At 57.5% G+C, this 15,507-nt stretch overlaps 1 protein-coding gene across 4 annotated transcripts in view; it reads left to right on the top strand.

Moving 5' to 3' along the window:
- Positions 1 to 15,507, top strand: part of COL7A1 (collagen type VII alpha 1 chain) — a 119,775-nt gene that overhangs the window by 70,957 nt on the left and 33,311 nt on the right. For all 4 annotated transcript variants that reach the window (XM_043551663.1, XM_043551664.1, XM_043551665.1 and 1 more), the window contains 20 exons: positions 729 to 833; positions 1,506 to 1,541; positions 2,204 to 2,239; positions 3,383 to 3,430; positions 3,666 to 3,701; positions 4,478 to 4,609; positions 5,487 to 5,696; positions 6,190 to 6,225; positions 7,029 to 7,073; positions 8,181 to 8,252; positions 9,181 to 9,225; positions 10,099 to 10,161; positions 10,605 to 10,649; positions 11,648 to 11,683; positions 12,456 to 12,491; positions 13,027 to 13,071; positions 14,029 to 14,061; positions 14,351 to 14,413; positions 14,557 to 14,592; positions 14,925 to 15,005. In XM_043551663.1, coding sequence (XP_043407598.1) covers positions 729 to 833; positions 1,506 to 1,541; positions 2,204 to 2,239; positions 3,383 to 3,430; positions 3,666 to 3,701; positions 4,478 to 4,609; positions 5,487 to 5,696; positions 6,190 to 6,225; positions 7,029 to 7,073; positions 8,181 to 8,252; positions 9,181 to 9,225; positions 10,099 to 10,161; positions 10,605 to 10,649; positions 11,648 to 11,683; positions 12,456 to 12,491; positions 13,027 to 13,071; positions 14,029 to 14,061; positions 14,351 to 14,413; positions 14,557 to 14,592; positions 14,925 to 15,005 — 1,239 coding nt within the window. The remainder of the gene's footprint in view (positions 1 to 728; positions 834 to 1,505; positions 1,542 to 2,203; positions 2,240 to 3,382; positions 3,431 to 3,665; positions 3,702 to 4,477; positions 4,610 to 5,486; positions 5,697 to 6,189; positions 6,226 to 7,028; positions 7,074 to 8,180; positions 8,253 to 9,180; positions 9,226 to 10,098; positions 10,162 to 10,604; positions 10,650 to 11,647; positions 11,684 to 12,455; positions 12,492 to 13,026; positions 13,072 to 14,028; positions 14,062 to 14,350; positions 14,414 to 14,556; positions 14,593 to 14,924; positions 15,006 to 15,507) is intronic.

Genomic DNA, 15,507 nt, shown 5'->3' with positions numbered 1-15,507 from the left:
AGTCAGTTAGGCCTTCTCTCTGCTCCGATAATCCATCACACTGGGGGCTGCACCGTCTGGATGGTGCCAGTGGCAGAGACCCCATCTAGCAAACCTGGGGGCAACTCTGATGGGTCTCCCCAGCTTGCTGCCCATAGGCAGGCAGGGGTGGTCGGTAGTGATCCAGTGCATCAGGACCTATACCCACAGGCAGGGGAGGGGAGTGCAGGCAGCGTCCTCAGGCCTCCCCCCACCACACACTGTATGAGGGGAGCTGCGCCTTCTGGCCTGTGCTCCCCGGCTTATAGAGGCTTGGGTTTAGATGTCAGGCTCTGCTGAGCTGGAAAGGGCAGAGGGGGCTCCAGCTCTGGCTAATGAGATGCTGATGGGTGGGAGTGGATCAGGGTGGGACTGGGGCCTCAGTGACTCCATTGCTTACAGGCCCTAGTTGTTTCTTGGGCTCCTTTTTTGGCACGTCCATTAAAGGGTCACTAAAAGATGCTGGCCTGCTCCCAGTTGGTGCCCCCACCCACAGCAAGTGGTGATAGTGCCAGGGGGAGGTACATGCCTTCTGCTGTCACCCCAGGTTGCTGGCACTCTTCGACAGTGACAGGCTTTTCAGCAGTCATCTGGCTGTAGTACCTCTCTGTAGCCCTCCCAGCTGAGAGGGGGTGAGGGTAAGGAGGATTGTGGGGTGATGGCAAGGGGGAACAGCACCAGATGGTGATGCGTCTGTTCTTCTTTGGCAGGGTCAAGAAGGCCCCAAGGGCGAGCGAGGAGACCGCGGGGCACCAGGCCCCTTGGGACCTCCTGGTGTCCCCGGTGTACCTGGGCAGGTTGGACCCCCAGGCCAGGTGTGTAACCTCCAGAATAATACTCCTAATACCAGCTGCTTTACATGGCTTGCTGTGCCCATGGTCATTTGGGAATGGAGCCCCATAGTCTGCATGGGAACTGGGGATGGGGAGAGCACTAGTGCTGTTTACACTAGCTGGGGGAGTGGAGAGACAGAGAGAGAAGAGGAGACTGGCCCAAAATCACACTGAGCTCAGAGCCTAGGACTCCTGTCTCCCAGACCCTGCTCTAGCCACTAGATGACATGCCCATGGCTGAGCTTGGAGTACAGACCTGGCCAAGTCCAGAGCTGCCAGGGTCTGGACAGCAGAGTAGTGGCTCATTGTGCCATGGCATGGATACCCTGGGTCCCTCTCTGATTGCCTGGGGAAATCCTATTCCTCTCCAGCTGCAGCTACAAGCTCCTTCCAGCCATGCAGGACCACTTGGGATTGGACTGCTGACCATACAGCCTGCTTCCTGCCTCAGGGGGCAGACCCCGGGGCAGGGAAAGTACCCCAGCTTGAGTGGGCTCCTCCTCCCAGTCTCAGTGCTCACAGACACCCCAAGCTGCGTGGCCTCCTCTCCCCAGCCCTGGGAGTGCCTGCGGACCCCACCCATTGGCAGTGAAGCTGCTCTCTCCCGCTACTTGCAGGTCCAGGGTCTGCTCACATTTCTTCTATTCCTTCCAGGGTGCTCCAGGCCTCGCCGGGGTGGCCGGACAAAAGGTGAGTGTTTTCCCAGCCCCCATCAGGCCACTGGAAAACGAACAGAGCAGAACAGCCTCTCCTCGCAGACCCCACTTGGAGAGAGGCTGGCTTGCTGTGCCAGAGCACAAACTTCTGGGCCCTCAAGGGTTAATCCTGTGAGTTCCCTGAGCCCCTTTCCCACTGTGTCCAGCTGGTGGGTGTGGCTTAGTGTCCTCCTGTGAGCTGTCTTCTTTGGAGAAGCTGGGGGCTAGGAGGGACTAAGGTGCTCTCCTGCGTGGAGAGCAGTGGGGCCCAGGTGTGAATGGTAAGGGAGCTCTGCCCACATTCTCTGGGGTGCCATAGGCTTTGCAGTAGGCCAGTGGGGGTTCCCAGCGTGTCTGGCCCAGACTTGGTTCCAGGTGGAAGTTCTCTGAGACTGCAGAGCCCATGTGCTGGGCTAGCTGGGGGTGGAGCACTAGTTCGTGTGTTCACCCACCTGTCTGGGGAGGGAACTTGGGTATCTGCCCTTCCCCCAGCACCTTGGAACTGTTCCTCCCCAGGGCCCTCCCCAAGCTGTATTACTTCAGCCTAGGCCTAAGCGGGGGCTCTTCCAGAGGAGGCGGGGCTCAACTCTTCCTCTGGGGCTTTACTCTCCCCTCGCAGGGCTGGAGGGGATCCTGACTCCTCTTGTTCTGTTTCAGGGCGACCGAGGAGAGGCTGGATCCAAAGGAGAACAGGTGAATACCCAGCACTGCCTGGGGTGATCCACCAGCGCTGAGTCCTCCCCTCCCCACAATGCAATGCCCTTTGGGGTGTGTGCGGGGGAACCCAGAGCTTGGTCAGCCCCTCTGTATCCCCTCTGAATGCAGCTCTGGGACTCTGGAGCAGCTCCATCAGCTGAGATAAATAGACCCTTGCCAGTCACTGCCACTTGGGAGCAGGAAGAACAGGGTGATGATAGGCCTGCTGAGTCCACCCCTGCAGCAGAACAGTGCCCTGCATGTTCATTCTCATTGCCAAGGGAGCCTTCTCCTAGCCCCGGTGGCTGTGAAGAAATGCTTGGGAGTGTGACCCGAGCATAGCCGATGCAGCAATGCCAGCCTGAAAGAACTCTGCCCCACTCATCTCGATCCTGTGTTTAACTCTGGAACTTAATGAGGTCAATTTAATAGCAGCATAGTATCTCTTTCCCTGCGGATCATTTTAGCAGCAAAATCTGTCTGAAGCTCTTGCTATTTCACAATTCCAAACCACCTCCTACGGTGCTAACCGCCTCAGATGTCCCAACCTCCAACTTCCCCGACGGCTTCGCTTAGGTGGTTCTGCGTTAATACAAATGCCTGCAGCCCAGTGAAAATGGAGGCAGTGTAAAATGGATTTTGATATCCAAATAGCTAACCCAACGTGCTGTGGGCTCCCATGTGTCCCTGGGGTAGAAGTCACTACTGCGTCTTCCCTCTAGCTGATGGGCTAATCCAGTCCCCTGGGTAGTTCAGGCAAGCACTCGCTTTCTGAGTGTGACACTGCTGCAGAATTAGCAGACTCTGGTTGCAGCAAGTATGAAGGGTATGCAAGGTATGAAGAGTTAATGCAAGTGATTGGGTATTTTACAAAGGCAGTTGATCGGGGCCTGTGTAAGACCTGCAGTCCCAGGGAGAGCGCAGTAGTGACCTGTGAACGGCGTCATCGCACTAACTGATGGGTGAGATCTCAGGCCTGTCCTCCCAGATGGGGAGGATTCTCTCTCCCCCGCATTCACTAGGTCAGGCCCCCAACTCCTGCTGCTTCCTTCCCAGGGGTTTCTGTGTGACATGGCCAGGTGGGCAGTGAGCAGAACTGTTCTAATCTGGTGTCATTCTGCTTCTTCTCATGGTGACTAGGGCAGACCCGGGGATCCTGGACAGCGTGGTGAGCCCGGGACGGTCTCGGTAAGTCACTGTGTGGGGCCAGTCCCTTCCATCTCAGAGTGGGGGAGCTACTTACACCCGCAAAATAACCTGGGCATCTGCTGGTGGAACCAGTTCAGCCCTGGCAGATGTGGGGAGGGTTAAGGCCCTGGGGTCTCAGAGCTGGCAGTGTTGGGGGTTGGGGTTATGCCTCAGCAACCCTGTCTGGGGGCTGCCCCTCTTTTTGTTCTCATTGTCTTTCCCTTGCTGTTCGTAGAACGTTGAACGTGCTCTGGAAGCCTATGGGATTAAGGTAGGAAGCAAAGCAACAGCCAGCTCTGCTCACAGGGCATCTGTAAAGGGGGAGGGGAAACACGGGACTTGGGGTGGGGACACTGTCCCTGGCCATTGGGAAACCAGCAGGAGGGAGGCCTGAGCCTGGTCAGGGTGGGTGAGGAACAAGGGGAGACTGAGATGTAGGGGGGATGCCAGAGCCCTGGCCAATAGGCTCATGGGTGGAGGAGACCAGGGCCTGGTGAGTGCACAACCGAGAGAGAAGCCAGAGCCATCGAGCATGTGATGTGAGGAAGGTTGGGATACTGGCTGGTGCACCTGGGGAGGGGTGAGGGAGTGAAAGCCTAGGGTCCCCAGCCACTGGGCCATGGGGTAGTGATGGGGAAGACCAGGGGCTCTGGCCGGCATCTGCCTGGTATCCCAACAGTTCTGTTGGTGGCAGGCTTTTGGCAGTGGTAGGCCATGGATGCAGGGTGTTATGATGGTATCGTTCCCATGTGTGCCAGGGGGAGAAGTTATCCAAGTGTGAAGGTCAGACCTACCATTCTCTGTCCCTGCCACTGATCTTCCCCCAACAAATCATGGGATCCCAGCATGTTTGTCTGTATTCATCGGGGACCCTGTTCTTGTGCAGTGGTGGGATCGAGAAGCACTTGCTCAGGGCTGTATGGACTCTGCCGGTTGTCCCTCTGTCAGGGGCCGCAGAGCCTGGATAGATTATCCCTCCCCCAACCCACGGTCTGGGACTTCCCTCCTTTGCCCTCTGTGGTGATTACCGCGCTCTGTCTCTCTCAGATTGCCTCGCTCAGAGAGATCACTGGAGCCTATGATGGGAGCACTGATCCATTCCTGCCCTACCCTGACCGCCGGAGAGGCCAAAAAGGCGACAGGGGAGACTCAGGGGAGAGGGGACCTCCAGGCAAAGAGGTAAGATGGAGCCACCAACAGAGGGTTGGGGCAGGTACAGAGGGGAGGTGGTGAGTTCCTCTGCTGCCCCTTGTGGGCAAGGGATCCTTCAGCGAGCACCCAGGGAAATAAAACACTGCCCTTGTTAGGGGTTGCTCTGTACCTGGTCCCAATGGGCCCCACTTCAGGCCTGGGTTAAATCAAGCCTCTCTGAGTCCCTCGGTGGACAGGGCCAAGCAAACAGCTCCTCAGGTTCCTTCTTTCCTCGGGAGAGGAGACATGTTGAGTCCCTAGCCCCTTCTCCTCAGGACTCTCGCACACATGGCTTTGGAGTCCCCTGTCTCCTGGGGAAGATTGGGGGGAGGGGGCCGGAAATCCCGATGGCTCCCTGGTTCTCTCTGCCTCAGAGTTCAGAGATACAATGAATCTCAGCAGCATCTCCTCTGGGGAGCTGCCTCCCTCACTGGGGCTTTCCAGTTCCAGCCACTTCATAGATCTGCTTCATGCTGCTTCTGGGCCCTGCTGGTTAACCCTTGTCTCCCCATGCACAGTCCTGCCATCACACTCCATTAGAAAGTGCAACCCTAGCCTGTTGGTGCTGCCCAAGACTGAGCGAGACTTTCCTGCCTCCTGTGCCCAGTGCTCCACTGGCAGCCAGCCCGGACTTAGCCTCTTGCTGGCTAGAGACTGAACTCCCCGCTGGCCCCAAAGGGCTCCCTCCAAGCCAGGGCTGAAACCCGTTGACGGGGCAACACATGAAGGAAGCCTGTCTATCCACTAGCAGCACTCCATCTCCAGTGCTGTCCATCCATTCCCAGACCATGAGCTTCCCCATCATTTCATCTCACCTGCTGGCGCCAGTCCTGGGACTAGCTGAGTTGTGGTGTGTTTCTTTCAGGGTGTGATGGGCTTTCCTGGAGAGAGAGGGCCCAAGGGCGACAAAGGAGACCAAGGCCCTGCTGGCCCTCAAGGCCCCATGGGACGTGCCATCGGAGAGCGAGGTCCAGAGGGGCCACCTGGCCAGGCAGGGGAGCCTGGCAAGCCTGGAATCCCAGGGGTGCCAGGCCGGGCCGGGGAGCTTGGAGAGGCTGGCAGGCCTGGCGAGAAGGTGAGTGAGACCTGGGAAAGAGGGAACAAGGATTGGAAGGTCAGTGGTGGCCAGTTATGCAGCTGGCCCAGTGCGTGAAGCTGCTAGGGGATGGAACAGGGACGGAGGGTTCTTCCCTCCCTAACCCTCTCCCCTGAAACCCAAGGGTGTGGTGACACCTACCTGCCATGGCTATTCTCTCAGGCTCAACTGGTGCCTCTGTGGGTGGGAGCAGCCCAGGGATTTAGGAGCCTTTTTGAGGAGTTTGTGCAGGGGGAAAGGATCCTTTTGAGAGGACTCTGCTGCACAGTGACCAGGCTATTGGTTTCCAGGCGAGGACCTCAGCTGCTTGAGGGCCCCTAGCCCTGTCTTAGGCTCCCGGTGAGACTGCTCTGAAAGCTGTCAGCTGGGGCCCTCCTGTGGCATTTACTGACCCTTGCTGGGGAAGGGAGGAGGGAGCAGAACCGAACTCCTGAGACAGCACTGCTGACCTGGCCCCACCTTTGCTTTGCAGGGCGATCGGGGCGAGAAGGGCGATCGGGGAGAGCCGGTGAGTGAGGCCTGGACCCGCCAGGCATGCAGCCTGCTGCACCTTTCCATATCATGCACTCTCCACAGCTGGAAAACATGCCATGATCTGTATCTCTGTGGGATCAGAGGCAGCTATTACTGCCCATGCCTGCACGTGCATCCAAGATTGCCAGTAGGGGAAACTGACCCTCTGACTTAGGGGGCTCAGGATTATTCCATTGGGGTACAGAGGCCATCGGTTGCATGTAGCCTGTGGCCATGGGGCTAGATTCCAAAGACATGGGGCAGGGGTTCTGTCTTCTGTACCCCCCCACGCATGTTACTGATGATTCAAAGTCCAGTGGCTCCTCGTGTAGCCCCACCCTAAATCCAGCAGGAATCCGCAGGGCACACAAAGAAGCCCCCAGCTGGCTGGCACGTGCACCAGCAGGGAAGGTGTTTGACAGTGCTGCAGTACCATCGTCCACCCGTGTTGTGCTCTGGGCTAGCAGGTGGAGCCTCGGAGGGCTGGGATCAGAGACAGTGCCCATGGCCCTGAAGGGAGGAGGCCCCAGCACTGACTGTGGGGCACAGAATGGAGGGTCCCTGAGATCTTGGACCCAAACTAGGGTGGGGAGAACAGGCCAAGAGGTGCATAAAGGACAGTCCTTCACCTCCTCCCAACCCTTCCCCCTTGGGGTGTTGCTGCAGGGTCAGTGTACAGGGGCTGTCTTCTCCTGGAGCTGTGGGTGAAGGGCTGTCTCCCCCCTGGGGATGGCTTCCGCTCTGCCCTCTGGGGGATCATCTGGGACTTTGATCCATGTCCTGTTTGTCTTGTCTCAGGGCAGAGATGGTGTGCAGGGTCCTCCAGGGCCCCCAGGACCCAAGGTGAGTGAGTCCCCACCTGGCAGTGTTGTCCAGGTCTGCCCACTGGAACCAGAGGGGTTTGGGTGTGTGGAGGTTGTGGCACATGACACTCTTGACTTGTTTGGCTCTGGGCCATCTGCAAAGGACCTGACTCCCCTGCTCCTTGGGCTGACAGGGACGGGAGAGCTGTGAAGGCCATGTGCTGAGCTGTTGGGAAAGGGAGTGCCCCATGCTGCCCCACAGCCTCCTGCCCCTGGGAGATGCTTGGGTCTAGACAGCCTTGTCCATCGCTCTTTGGCCAGAACTGAGATAGAGCCATTGTGACACAGGGCAGCTCCTATGCAACCCCCACCCTCCCCAGGCCTTGGGCCTTTGAGTCCCTACTGTCCCGTGTTATCATGGGGTCCTGCTCTTCAGGCAGCTCAGACACAGATGTCGGGAAGCCACTGCAGGCAGCAACCAGGTGACTAACATCACTCTGTTTAGCAGGGGCCTCGCCATTGTGCAGCCCCAGTTGAACTAGGAGACAGCAGCTGGGGCAAATTTCCCCAGGACCTGTCCTTTTAGCTAGCAAGTGCCATGGGAAGACCCCTGAGACCTGGCAGGATTGGTCTCCCTCAGACCCGCCTAACAGGATCAGCACATCTCTGCATGGGTCCCAGAGGAGGCCACCAGTGACAGTCAGCTCTGAACTCTGGATGTGGCCCCGAAAGGGGCGTTCCAGACCCAGTGGGTCTAAGGGGCACCCAGGTCTATTAATCTAGTACAGAACATAGAGGAGGTACGAGCCCTGCTGCTTCACAGCATCAGCCAGCCACTCCATGCCCAGGGCTGGAAGAGGCTGGTAGGTTCTTCCAGAGCTGCCCATTATGGGGTTTCTTGTACCTTCCTCAGAAGCAGCTGGGTCTGGCCATTGGCCCCTGGGCAAGAAGGACCCATCAGTCAGATCTGGTTTGGCAGTTCCTGTGGCTCCAGGGGACAAACAGGAATCTTACCCAGGGCATGTGGGGAGAGGGGTTGGCAGCTGCCCTGTAGGAAACCAGATTCCCATGGAGGGTTCCCAGTGCTGTTGGCAGCAGAGTTGCTTGCCCTGGGCTGCTGCCTCTCACTGTGCTCTTGTGTCTCCAGGCAGATGTGGTGGAAGGGAGCCTCTCTGGTCTTCCGGGGGAGCGTGGACCCACAGGACCCAAGGGAGCCAAGGTTAGTGCCAAGGAGGAGAGAGGAGCCCTGTCTGTACCCATGTCTCAGTCAGAGTTTAAGGCCCAAAGGAACCACGAGACCCCCTGTCTGTCACCATCACCAACTTCACCCAGCACCGCACAGTACCCCTGTCTCACCAGATCTCCCAGGGTGCTGCAGGACATGGAGCTGGTAACTCTTCCCTCTCCCTGAATTTGGCCCAGTGCGCCAGCATGGTGCTAAGAGGTGCTGTGCTGCTGCTGTTGCTGCGTTTCAGGTGGGATGTTCGAGGTCCTTTGTGGTCATCAGAGAGCTAATGGTGCTTACCACACAAGCGTGGGTTTAACCGTTGTGTCCTGGCCAGACTCCTGTGTGGAGCAGGGCGTGCCTAGATTCCTCCTGTACTTCCAGTTGGCTAAGAGATTCTCCTTAATAGACTCTTGTGAATGTGCTGTGTGATATTCAGCAGCCCCCCTGGCCCAGAGGTGGCTGCATTTCAGTGGTGGGTGAAATGATCCCTGTTTATAATGTTATAGGGATCACCCCGTAAGCTCCTTATTTCCCAAACCAGGGTCTCCCTTCAGCCCAGTTTGGAAACGGACACTGTGGTACGGTGAGCTCAGCCAACCCTGGTGACATCATTGTTGCCACAACCATCAATGTACTTTCAAGGGAACAAAGCAGCAAATGGGACAAAATGTGAATGAAACACGAAGTGGGAACAATGGTGGGGCTTGGAGCAGAGGCAGCAATGCTGCGTACTTCTGCACTGGGGAAGGAGGTGGCAGCTGCCACTCAGGAGAGATGTAGGGAGAGAGTGGTCTGGAGCCAAGGCTCCAGGATTCTGTTCCCTGCTCTGTGAGGGCGTGTGTCCAATGGTTAGAGCCGGGTGACTGTCTGTCTGTGGTTTGAGCCAGGGCTTTCTGACACTAACTTCTCTCCTGTGCAGGGAGAGCCCGCTGTGGATGGCGAGAGAGGACCCAAAGGAGATAAGGTCTGAGTATAGTAAGTCTTCTGGCACCTGCACTTCACCAGCTTCCTCTCTGACTCTGTCTCGCTCACATCGGGGGATCTCCTCTGCCTGGGGCACTTGACTCTGTCTTTGATCCCTCAGCCTCTCTCTCGCTATCCTTCTATCTGGCTGCACCACTGCTCAGCAGGCCCAGGTCTCTGGGGGTGGCCCTTCTGTGTTGGAATCCAGGCTCCGGTGCGCTGCCAAGGCATTACTGGTGGCTCGTCATCCCATTGGAATGGTTCTTTCCTGGCAATGGCAGCTCCTCAGGCTAAGTCTGAGTGGTCCATGGAGAGAGAACTTGCATCCCCCGAGGGGGGCCCTCCAGGGCAAGTGTGAAGCATGTCAGCAGGTGACGGTGTGCGGGGGAAGCTGGCCTGGCCTCAGCCTGTTCGGCATATAAACAGTGGACTTCAGCCCCAGGGCTGTCAAGCCAGCAGCTTCCACACACAATCATGCTGGATTTATTCTTTAAAAAAGAAGGAAAAGTCCACATTATCCTGTAGGCCCTACATATAAACAAAGCAGCATGAGCACTTCTGTACCCTGCGCTTTACTATGGCATGAGCCCTGCTCCCTGTGCAGCCATAGGAGCTAGTTCCCCTGCCGATTTCCAATAAATGCCCAAGGCTGTGCTGTGCTGAGACCTTATGTCCCCATGTGATGTCCCCCTCCCCAAAGAGCTGGGCAGCACTAGGGAGATGGGGGGACTCTGGCCTCCCCTCAGGGAGCAAACAGATCAATATTCCAGCGGGTGAGCCTCCCCCTGCCCTGGACCGGAGAGGATCTTGGGTTGGGATGGGTCATGGTGATTTCCTGCTGGTCTTTGTGACGTGCTGCGTGTCCCAATTGCAGGGTGAACCTGGGCAGAAGGGGGACAGAGGAGAAGCTGGCGAGAAAGGCAGGGATGGCAGCCCGGTGAGTACGGCTAGTGGGACCAGAACCACTGGAACAGCAGCAGCGTTGGGACTGAGGTTCATTGGCAGAGCTCGGGGGGGGGGAGGCTGCACTGACGAGGGCTGGGGTGCGTTGGCAAAGCTGGGGGGCGAGGCTGCACTGACAGGCTGGGGGGCCAGGCTGGACTAGCACGGGGGGCCTGGGGTGCATTGGTAGAGCAGCGGGAGGGGAGGCTGCACTGACATAGGGGACTGGGGTATGTTGGCAGAGCTGGGGGGGCGAGGCTGGGCTAGCACAGGGGGGGTTAATGTGCATTGGCAGGGCTGGGGGTGGGGTTAAGGCTGGATCAGCCAGGGCTAGAGTGAGGTGCTTCAGCCGAGCTGGGGGCTCGGTGCTTCAAAGAGTTTTAACCCCTTGGTGCCTATTTTTTACTGTCTGTCTGTTCCTTGCCTTGTTTGCTTTAGGGCCTCCCAGGAGAAAGAGGCCTTGCTGGGCCGGAAGGGAAACCGGTGAGTAAAGGCAGGAAGCATCAGCCTGGGAGTGCGGGGTGTGGGAGGGAGCGCATGGAAATGGGGAGGCCGGAGGAGTGTGTGACAGGCTGGCTGGGAGGCTGCTCGGAGAGGAGTGAGTTGATCACTTGGGGTTTTCTCAGGAGCCAGAGTCCCTGTGTCGGGGGGTTTAGCGGGCGGAGGTCGTCATTCCCAGCTGCAGACAGGGCAGCTCCCGCGAGACATGCCAGCACCCCAGTACACTGCCAGTTCCCCAGTGCCACAGCTGGGCTCTCTGGAACGTTTGTGGGACAATTCCCTGGGCCGGCAGGGATTCAGGACGCTGAGCGGGCATGGCTGAGACCATCGCTGGCCCACGTGCAGGTGGGTGAGGTGCCCTTTGGCAGCACAGGGAGACAGGATGTGATTCAGGCAGGGAGGAGAGACTAGGGCTCAGCACGTGTCTAAGGGCCCCCAAACCAGCTGCCTTTGTTCTGTTTGTCGTGCTGTATCTTGGTGCTCTCGGTGCCAGGAGGGTTTGGAACAGGTACCCGGTGCTGACTGTGATCGAGCTGGTGGGGGATCCCCGGACAGCCCCCAGTTTGTTCTTGGGACACGTCTGCCGGCATTAACCAGCGGGAGACACTAGCTGTGCAGCAAACCCTCCTGCACAAGGTGCCAGCATCGCTGTTCCAGTCCCTTTGCACCCCCGTGCGCAGCATTCCCCACTGTGACGTTTTGCTGCCAGCTCACGTGTTGTCATTTTGTGTCCTTCCCTTCCATCCAGGGCCCGCAGGGCTTTAGAGGGCCTCCCGGCCCAGCTGTAAGTAACCCTTCATGGTAGGCCTTGGTTCTGGGCCCTGGCTGAGGTTGGCTTCCCCAGCTCTCTGTCTATCCTGTGCAGCAGCTCTGTCTTGGCATCATATTGTAGAAGTGTAGAAGGCCAGGCCCGAACTGGGGCTGCTTCAGGGGCTGCTGTGGTTTCGCTAATTCTCCGGCTTTGAATTGCCTCTTTGCAGGGTATGCCAGGCTTTCCCGGAGTTCTAGGCCGACCGGTAGGTGATTGCCTTCCCCTCTTGTCTTGGGCCCCTTCTGCATGTAGCAAGTACATCCTTCTCCTGCAGAGTCTGGGGCGTTTCTGCTTTCAGGAGCAGTCTGCATTGTAATCTTTTCACAGGGAGGCAGAGATCGTGCATCTGGAGGTTAGAGCAGGGACTGGGATTCCAGAGATATGGGTTCTAGTCCTGGTTCTGACTCACAACTTTGGGCAAGTCACTTACTCTCTCTTGGCCCTCCATTGCCCCATCTGTAAAATGGGGCTAGTGACTCTGAGGCTCCTCACAGGTGTAAAGAGCTCAGCGATCCTTGGATAATGATGCTAGAGCAAGGCCCAGAACGACTGACTGTGTAGCGCACAGCTGGTTAAAAAGTGCCGACAGCAGATAAAGTAAGAGGATTAAAATCCTGTCTGTCTGTGCCTGGCCCTTGTTGTAAATCACCTAAAGCAGGCTGTGTTTGCACTGCTGCCCATATTGTCCCAGACACCGTGTGACATGCACAACAGTGTGTGGAGAGTGTGGGTACAACCCTGTCGCCCGCTGAGTGCAACTTCCCTCCTTTGGCAGGGCCGTGAGAGGGGGCTATGGTATGGTGGCAGGGACATTTCACATGAGGATAACTCAGTCCAGAGCTCAACCCTTTTTAAGAATACTGATCCAACCAAAACTCAGTTAAACCCAGAAGTCAGTTGGCCTATCTGGCCTCTGCAATGGCAAGAGGTGATCAGAGCCCCCATCCAGCACTAACAATCTCTCTCCTGTCCTGCAGGGCAACCAGGGAGATCCAGGGCCACCAGGCACAGCTGTAAGTAACACCAGCCTGCTGTACCTTCTGTTGTCTATGGCCGTATGTGTATCAGACCCACATCTCGGGTGGCATGGGGGAATCTGCCAGTGCCTCAACCGCAACATGCATAGTAGCGTCCAGATGGTTCCTGGAGGCTGAAACCTGCTGGCATGAGATGTCAGCCCAGCACAGAGCTTATACTGGGAAAGGGGAACAGAAAATAGAATCCCAGTGACATCCATTGGAGCTGCCAGAGGCACACAAAGCATTTTCTTTCAGCATTCACCTCCCTGCCAGCCCTCCCCACGGGGCCTGCAAGAGATGATGTCCTGCAGAGCCGGAGGCACAGCCCTCTGTGGTATTACAGGGCTAGGGAGATGTGGAGCCCTGAGCCCAGGATGTTAAACAGGGCTTTTGTGTGTGCGGCAGATTACAAGGCAGCGAACCAAACAGGAGACACCTCAGTGCTGTCCGTGCTGCGCTCCAGAACTGGCTCAGTTGCACTGCTGGGCTCTAGCTGTACCTGGGATAACCATCTTCTCTTTCCTTGCAGGGGCTTGTTGGACCACCAGGCGCTCAGGGCCCACCTGGAATAAAGGTACATCCCAGACAGCAGCAGCTTCCAACCCGCTGGAGGCTGGAACCTCTGGCCAGAGGAAGCTGGAGTCCTGCTGCCTTTGCTGGGCTTCGGGACTCCAGGAGGCTGAGTTAGCTGGAGGAAGCACTGCAGATCAATGAGTCAATACGAAACCCGCAAGCGTGGCTTGTGCATCCACTGGGGAAGGCCTCCAGCTGCCGGGAGCACCAGGTTCCATGCAGAGAGGGCCACGCGTGAGGCTTGGGTGATAGGCACATCCCTGAGCAAGCCAGAGGGTGTGGAGCTGCAGAGCATGCAGAACGCTGTGCTAACTGGAGGGCTTTGCTGCCCTGCTTAGACCCGGGATTGCAAGGGTCTGATTCCAGGTCAAGTACTGAACACCTGTGGGTTACACCGTCCCCTGGCCACTGTGGTCACAGTGTGTGTGAGATGCAGGCTGTCCCCTTAAAGGGGTGCCATATGTTTAGAAGGCCTACATGGCGTTGTCCCACATTATGGAAAGAGTGAGGGGGAGGCTTGCAGGAGAGACTGGCTGGAGCCTTTGGGCACTCCATAGCACAAGGGACATGGGGAAGGGGTGACAGCAGGGGAGGCTCCACTTCTCCAGCCAAGTAGGTGAGGGGAGCGTGAGTCACAGTAATGGACCAAATTTACCCTGGGACATGTCCCTGGAGTCAGCGCAGTGAGCCCAGGGCTGAATGTAGGAAAGTAATGGCGAGGACAAAGCCCACGGAAGGGAAAGAGCAGCAACCCAGGGCTGGGAGACACTGAGTGTGTCTTTGCAGAGAGCACCCTGGGGGGTACCTGCCCCCGTCCGTGGGTGGGCGTCTACCCTGCTCTGTCTCACTTAACCACACGCCCGTGCACGCTGGCTTGAGGCCTCATGGACACCTGCAGCTGAATCTCGGATTGTTGTACCTGCCCAGTGCGGGTTTGTAACAGACTCTCTTATTGCAGGGAGATGTGGGTGAGCCTGGCTCCAGCATTCGGGTGAGTAGCTCTGCCATGCCCTGCCCTCTGTGCCCCGTCCCCAGTCAGGCTAGCTCTGGCCTGATCTTAGGCACTTCTGGGACCTTACCCAGTGTGTACACACCTGCCCTAAAGGGAGTGCTGGGCCCTTTCCTCAGGGGACAACTGGTGTGACCTGATTCCGTGTCAGGCCAAGGCCTGGGAGCCTGCAGAGTGACTGCCTGGGGGGAGATGCTGTCAGTGGGGGACCCACTATTCTAGGGAGAGGCTTCCCCTGCTCTCTAACACATGCCTCTTTGTTCCATTGCAGGGCTTGCCTGGGCCCCAGGGAAGCGTCGGCCTCCCAGGCCCCTCAGGCCCCCCTGGCCTTGTGGTAGGTACTTGGTGTGGTTCTCTCCCATCTGGGTGCCATCAGGGAGCAGAGTTTGAATGGTCTCTGTGCTGCTGCCCAGAGTGGGAGATTTGCAATTCCTCATTCATTGCCTTTGATTCCTGATTGTGTTTGTTTTCCAACAGGGACCGCAGGGCACCCAAGGATTGCCAGGACAAGTGGTGAGCATTGCTTGTTCACAGTGCCCGATAGCTCCCTTGCTGCCAGGGGGGTATGAATTGCCTTTCCCAACCTGCCTGGCTTTGCCTATGGCCCTCCCAATGTCCTGCCACTGGCATCTCTTCTTTGGCAACCTTTGCCTTTGTGTACACATCCATTTGGCAGAGCTGGGCCTCCCTTGGCTGAGAGGGCAGGATCCAGGTAGCCCTTCTCCAAGGCCTGGAAGTGGCAGAAGGAGTCCGATAGAGATGCTAGCTGTGGAGTGGATTGTCAGCAGTGCTGTCTACTTCTCTCTCCCCGTGATAATTCCAGCTGTTCCATTCCTGTTTTCTAGGGTGAGACTGGAAAGCCTGGAGTGCCGGGGAGAGATGGAGTGCCAGGGAAGGAGGGAGAACCAGGGCTGCCTGGGAAAATGGTATGTCCCACACAGGTGCTGGCAGGGCATGTGTGTCTGCTACAGTGAGCTCCAGCAGGAAGGGGAATGGCAGCATTCCCCAGATACTTGGGTGACAGAGGAGTTAGAAATGCCACAATCCTGCTGCACTAAGCCTCTCTGGCCTTCCCTCCCATTGTGTGTCTGGCACTGGAGACCATGTGGATCAGGAGTTGTTCTACATCTGTCTGTGCAGCTGGATGCCCTAGTGACTCTAGCCCAGTTTGGATGACACAGGAGGTCTCATCAAACCACAAATTCCAGGGGATGTGGCGCCTCTAATCGGCACTGAAAGCTTGGCTTTGAATTCAGCATGGTTCAGATTTTCCATGGCAGCATGGTGTGTGGAAGAGTACATTGAATTCAACCCCTGGGAGTGTGGTATGCAAGAGAGCTAAGTCAGCAGCCGTGTATGATCTGCCAGGTTACCTCTGTGGTGGCCCCACCTCCTGAGGGAGCTGATGGTGGCAGAGCAGCCAAAGGA

The sequence above is a fragment of the Chelonia mydas genome, chromosome 7 (genome assembly GCF_015237465.2).
Source record: "Chelonia mydas isolate rCheMyd1 chromosome 7, rCheMyd1.pri.v2, whole genome shotgun sequence".
Taxonomy (NCBI): Eukaryota; Metazoa; Chordata; order Testudines; family Cheloniidae; genus Chelonia; species Chelonia mydas.
The sequence above is the reverse complement of the archived record's forward strand: the minus strand, read 5'-3'. Positions and strand labels throughout refer to the sequence as shown.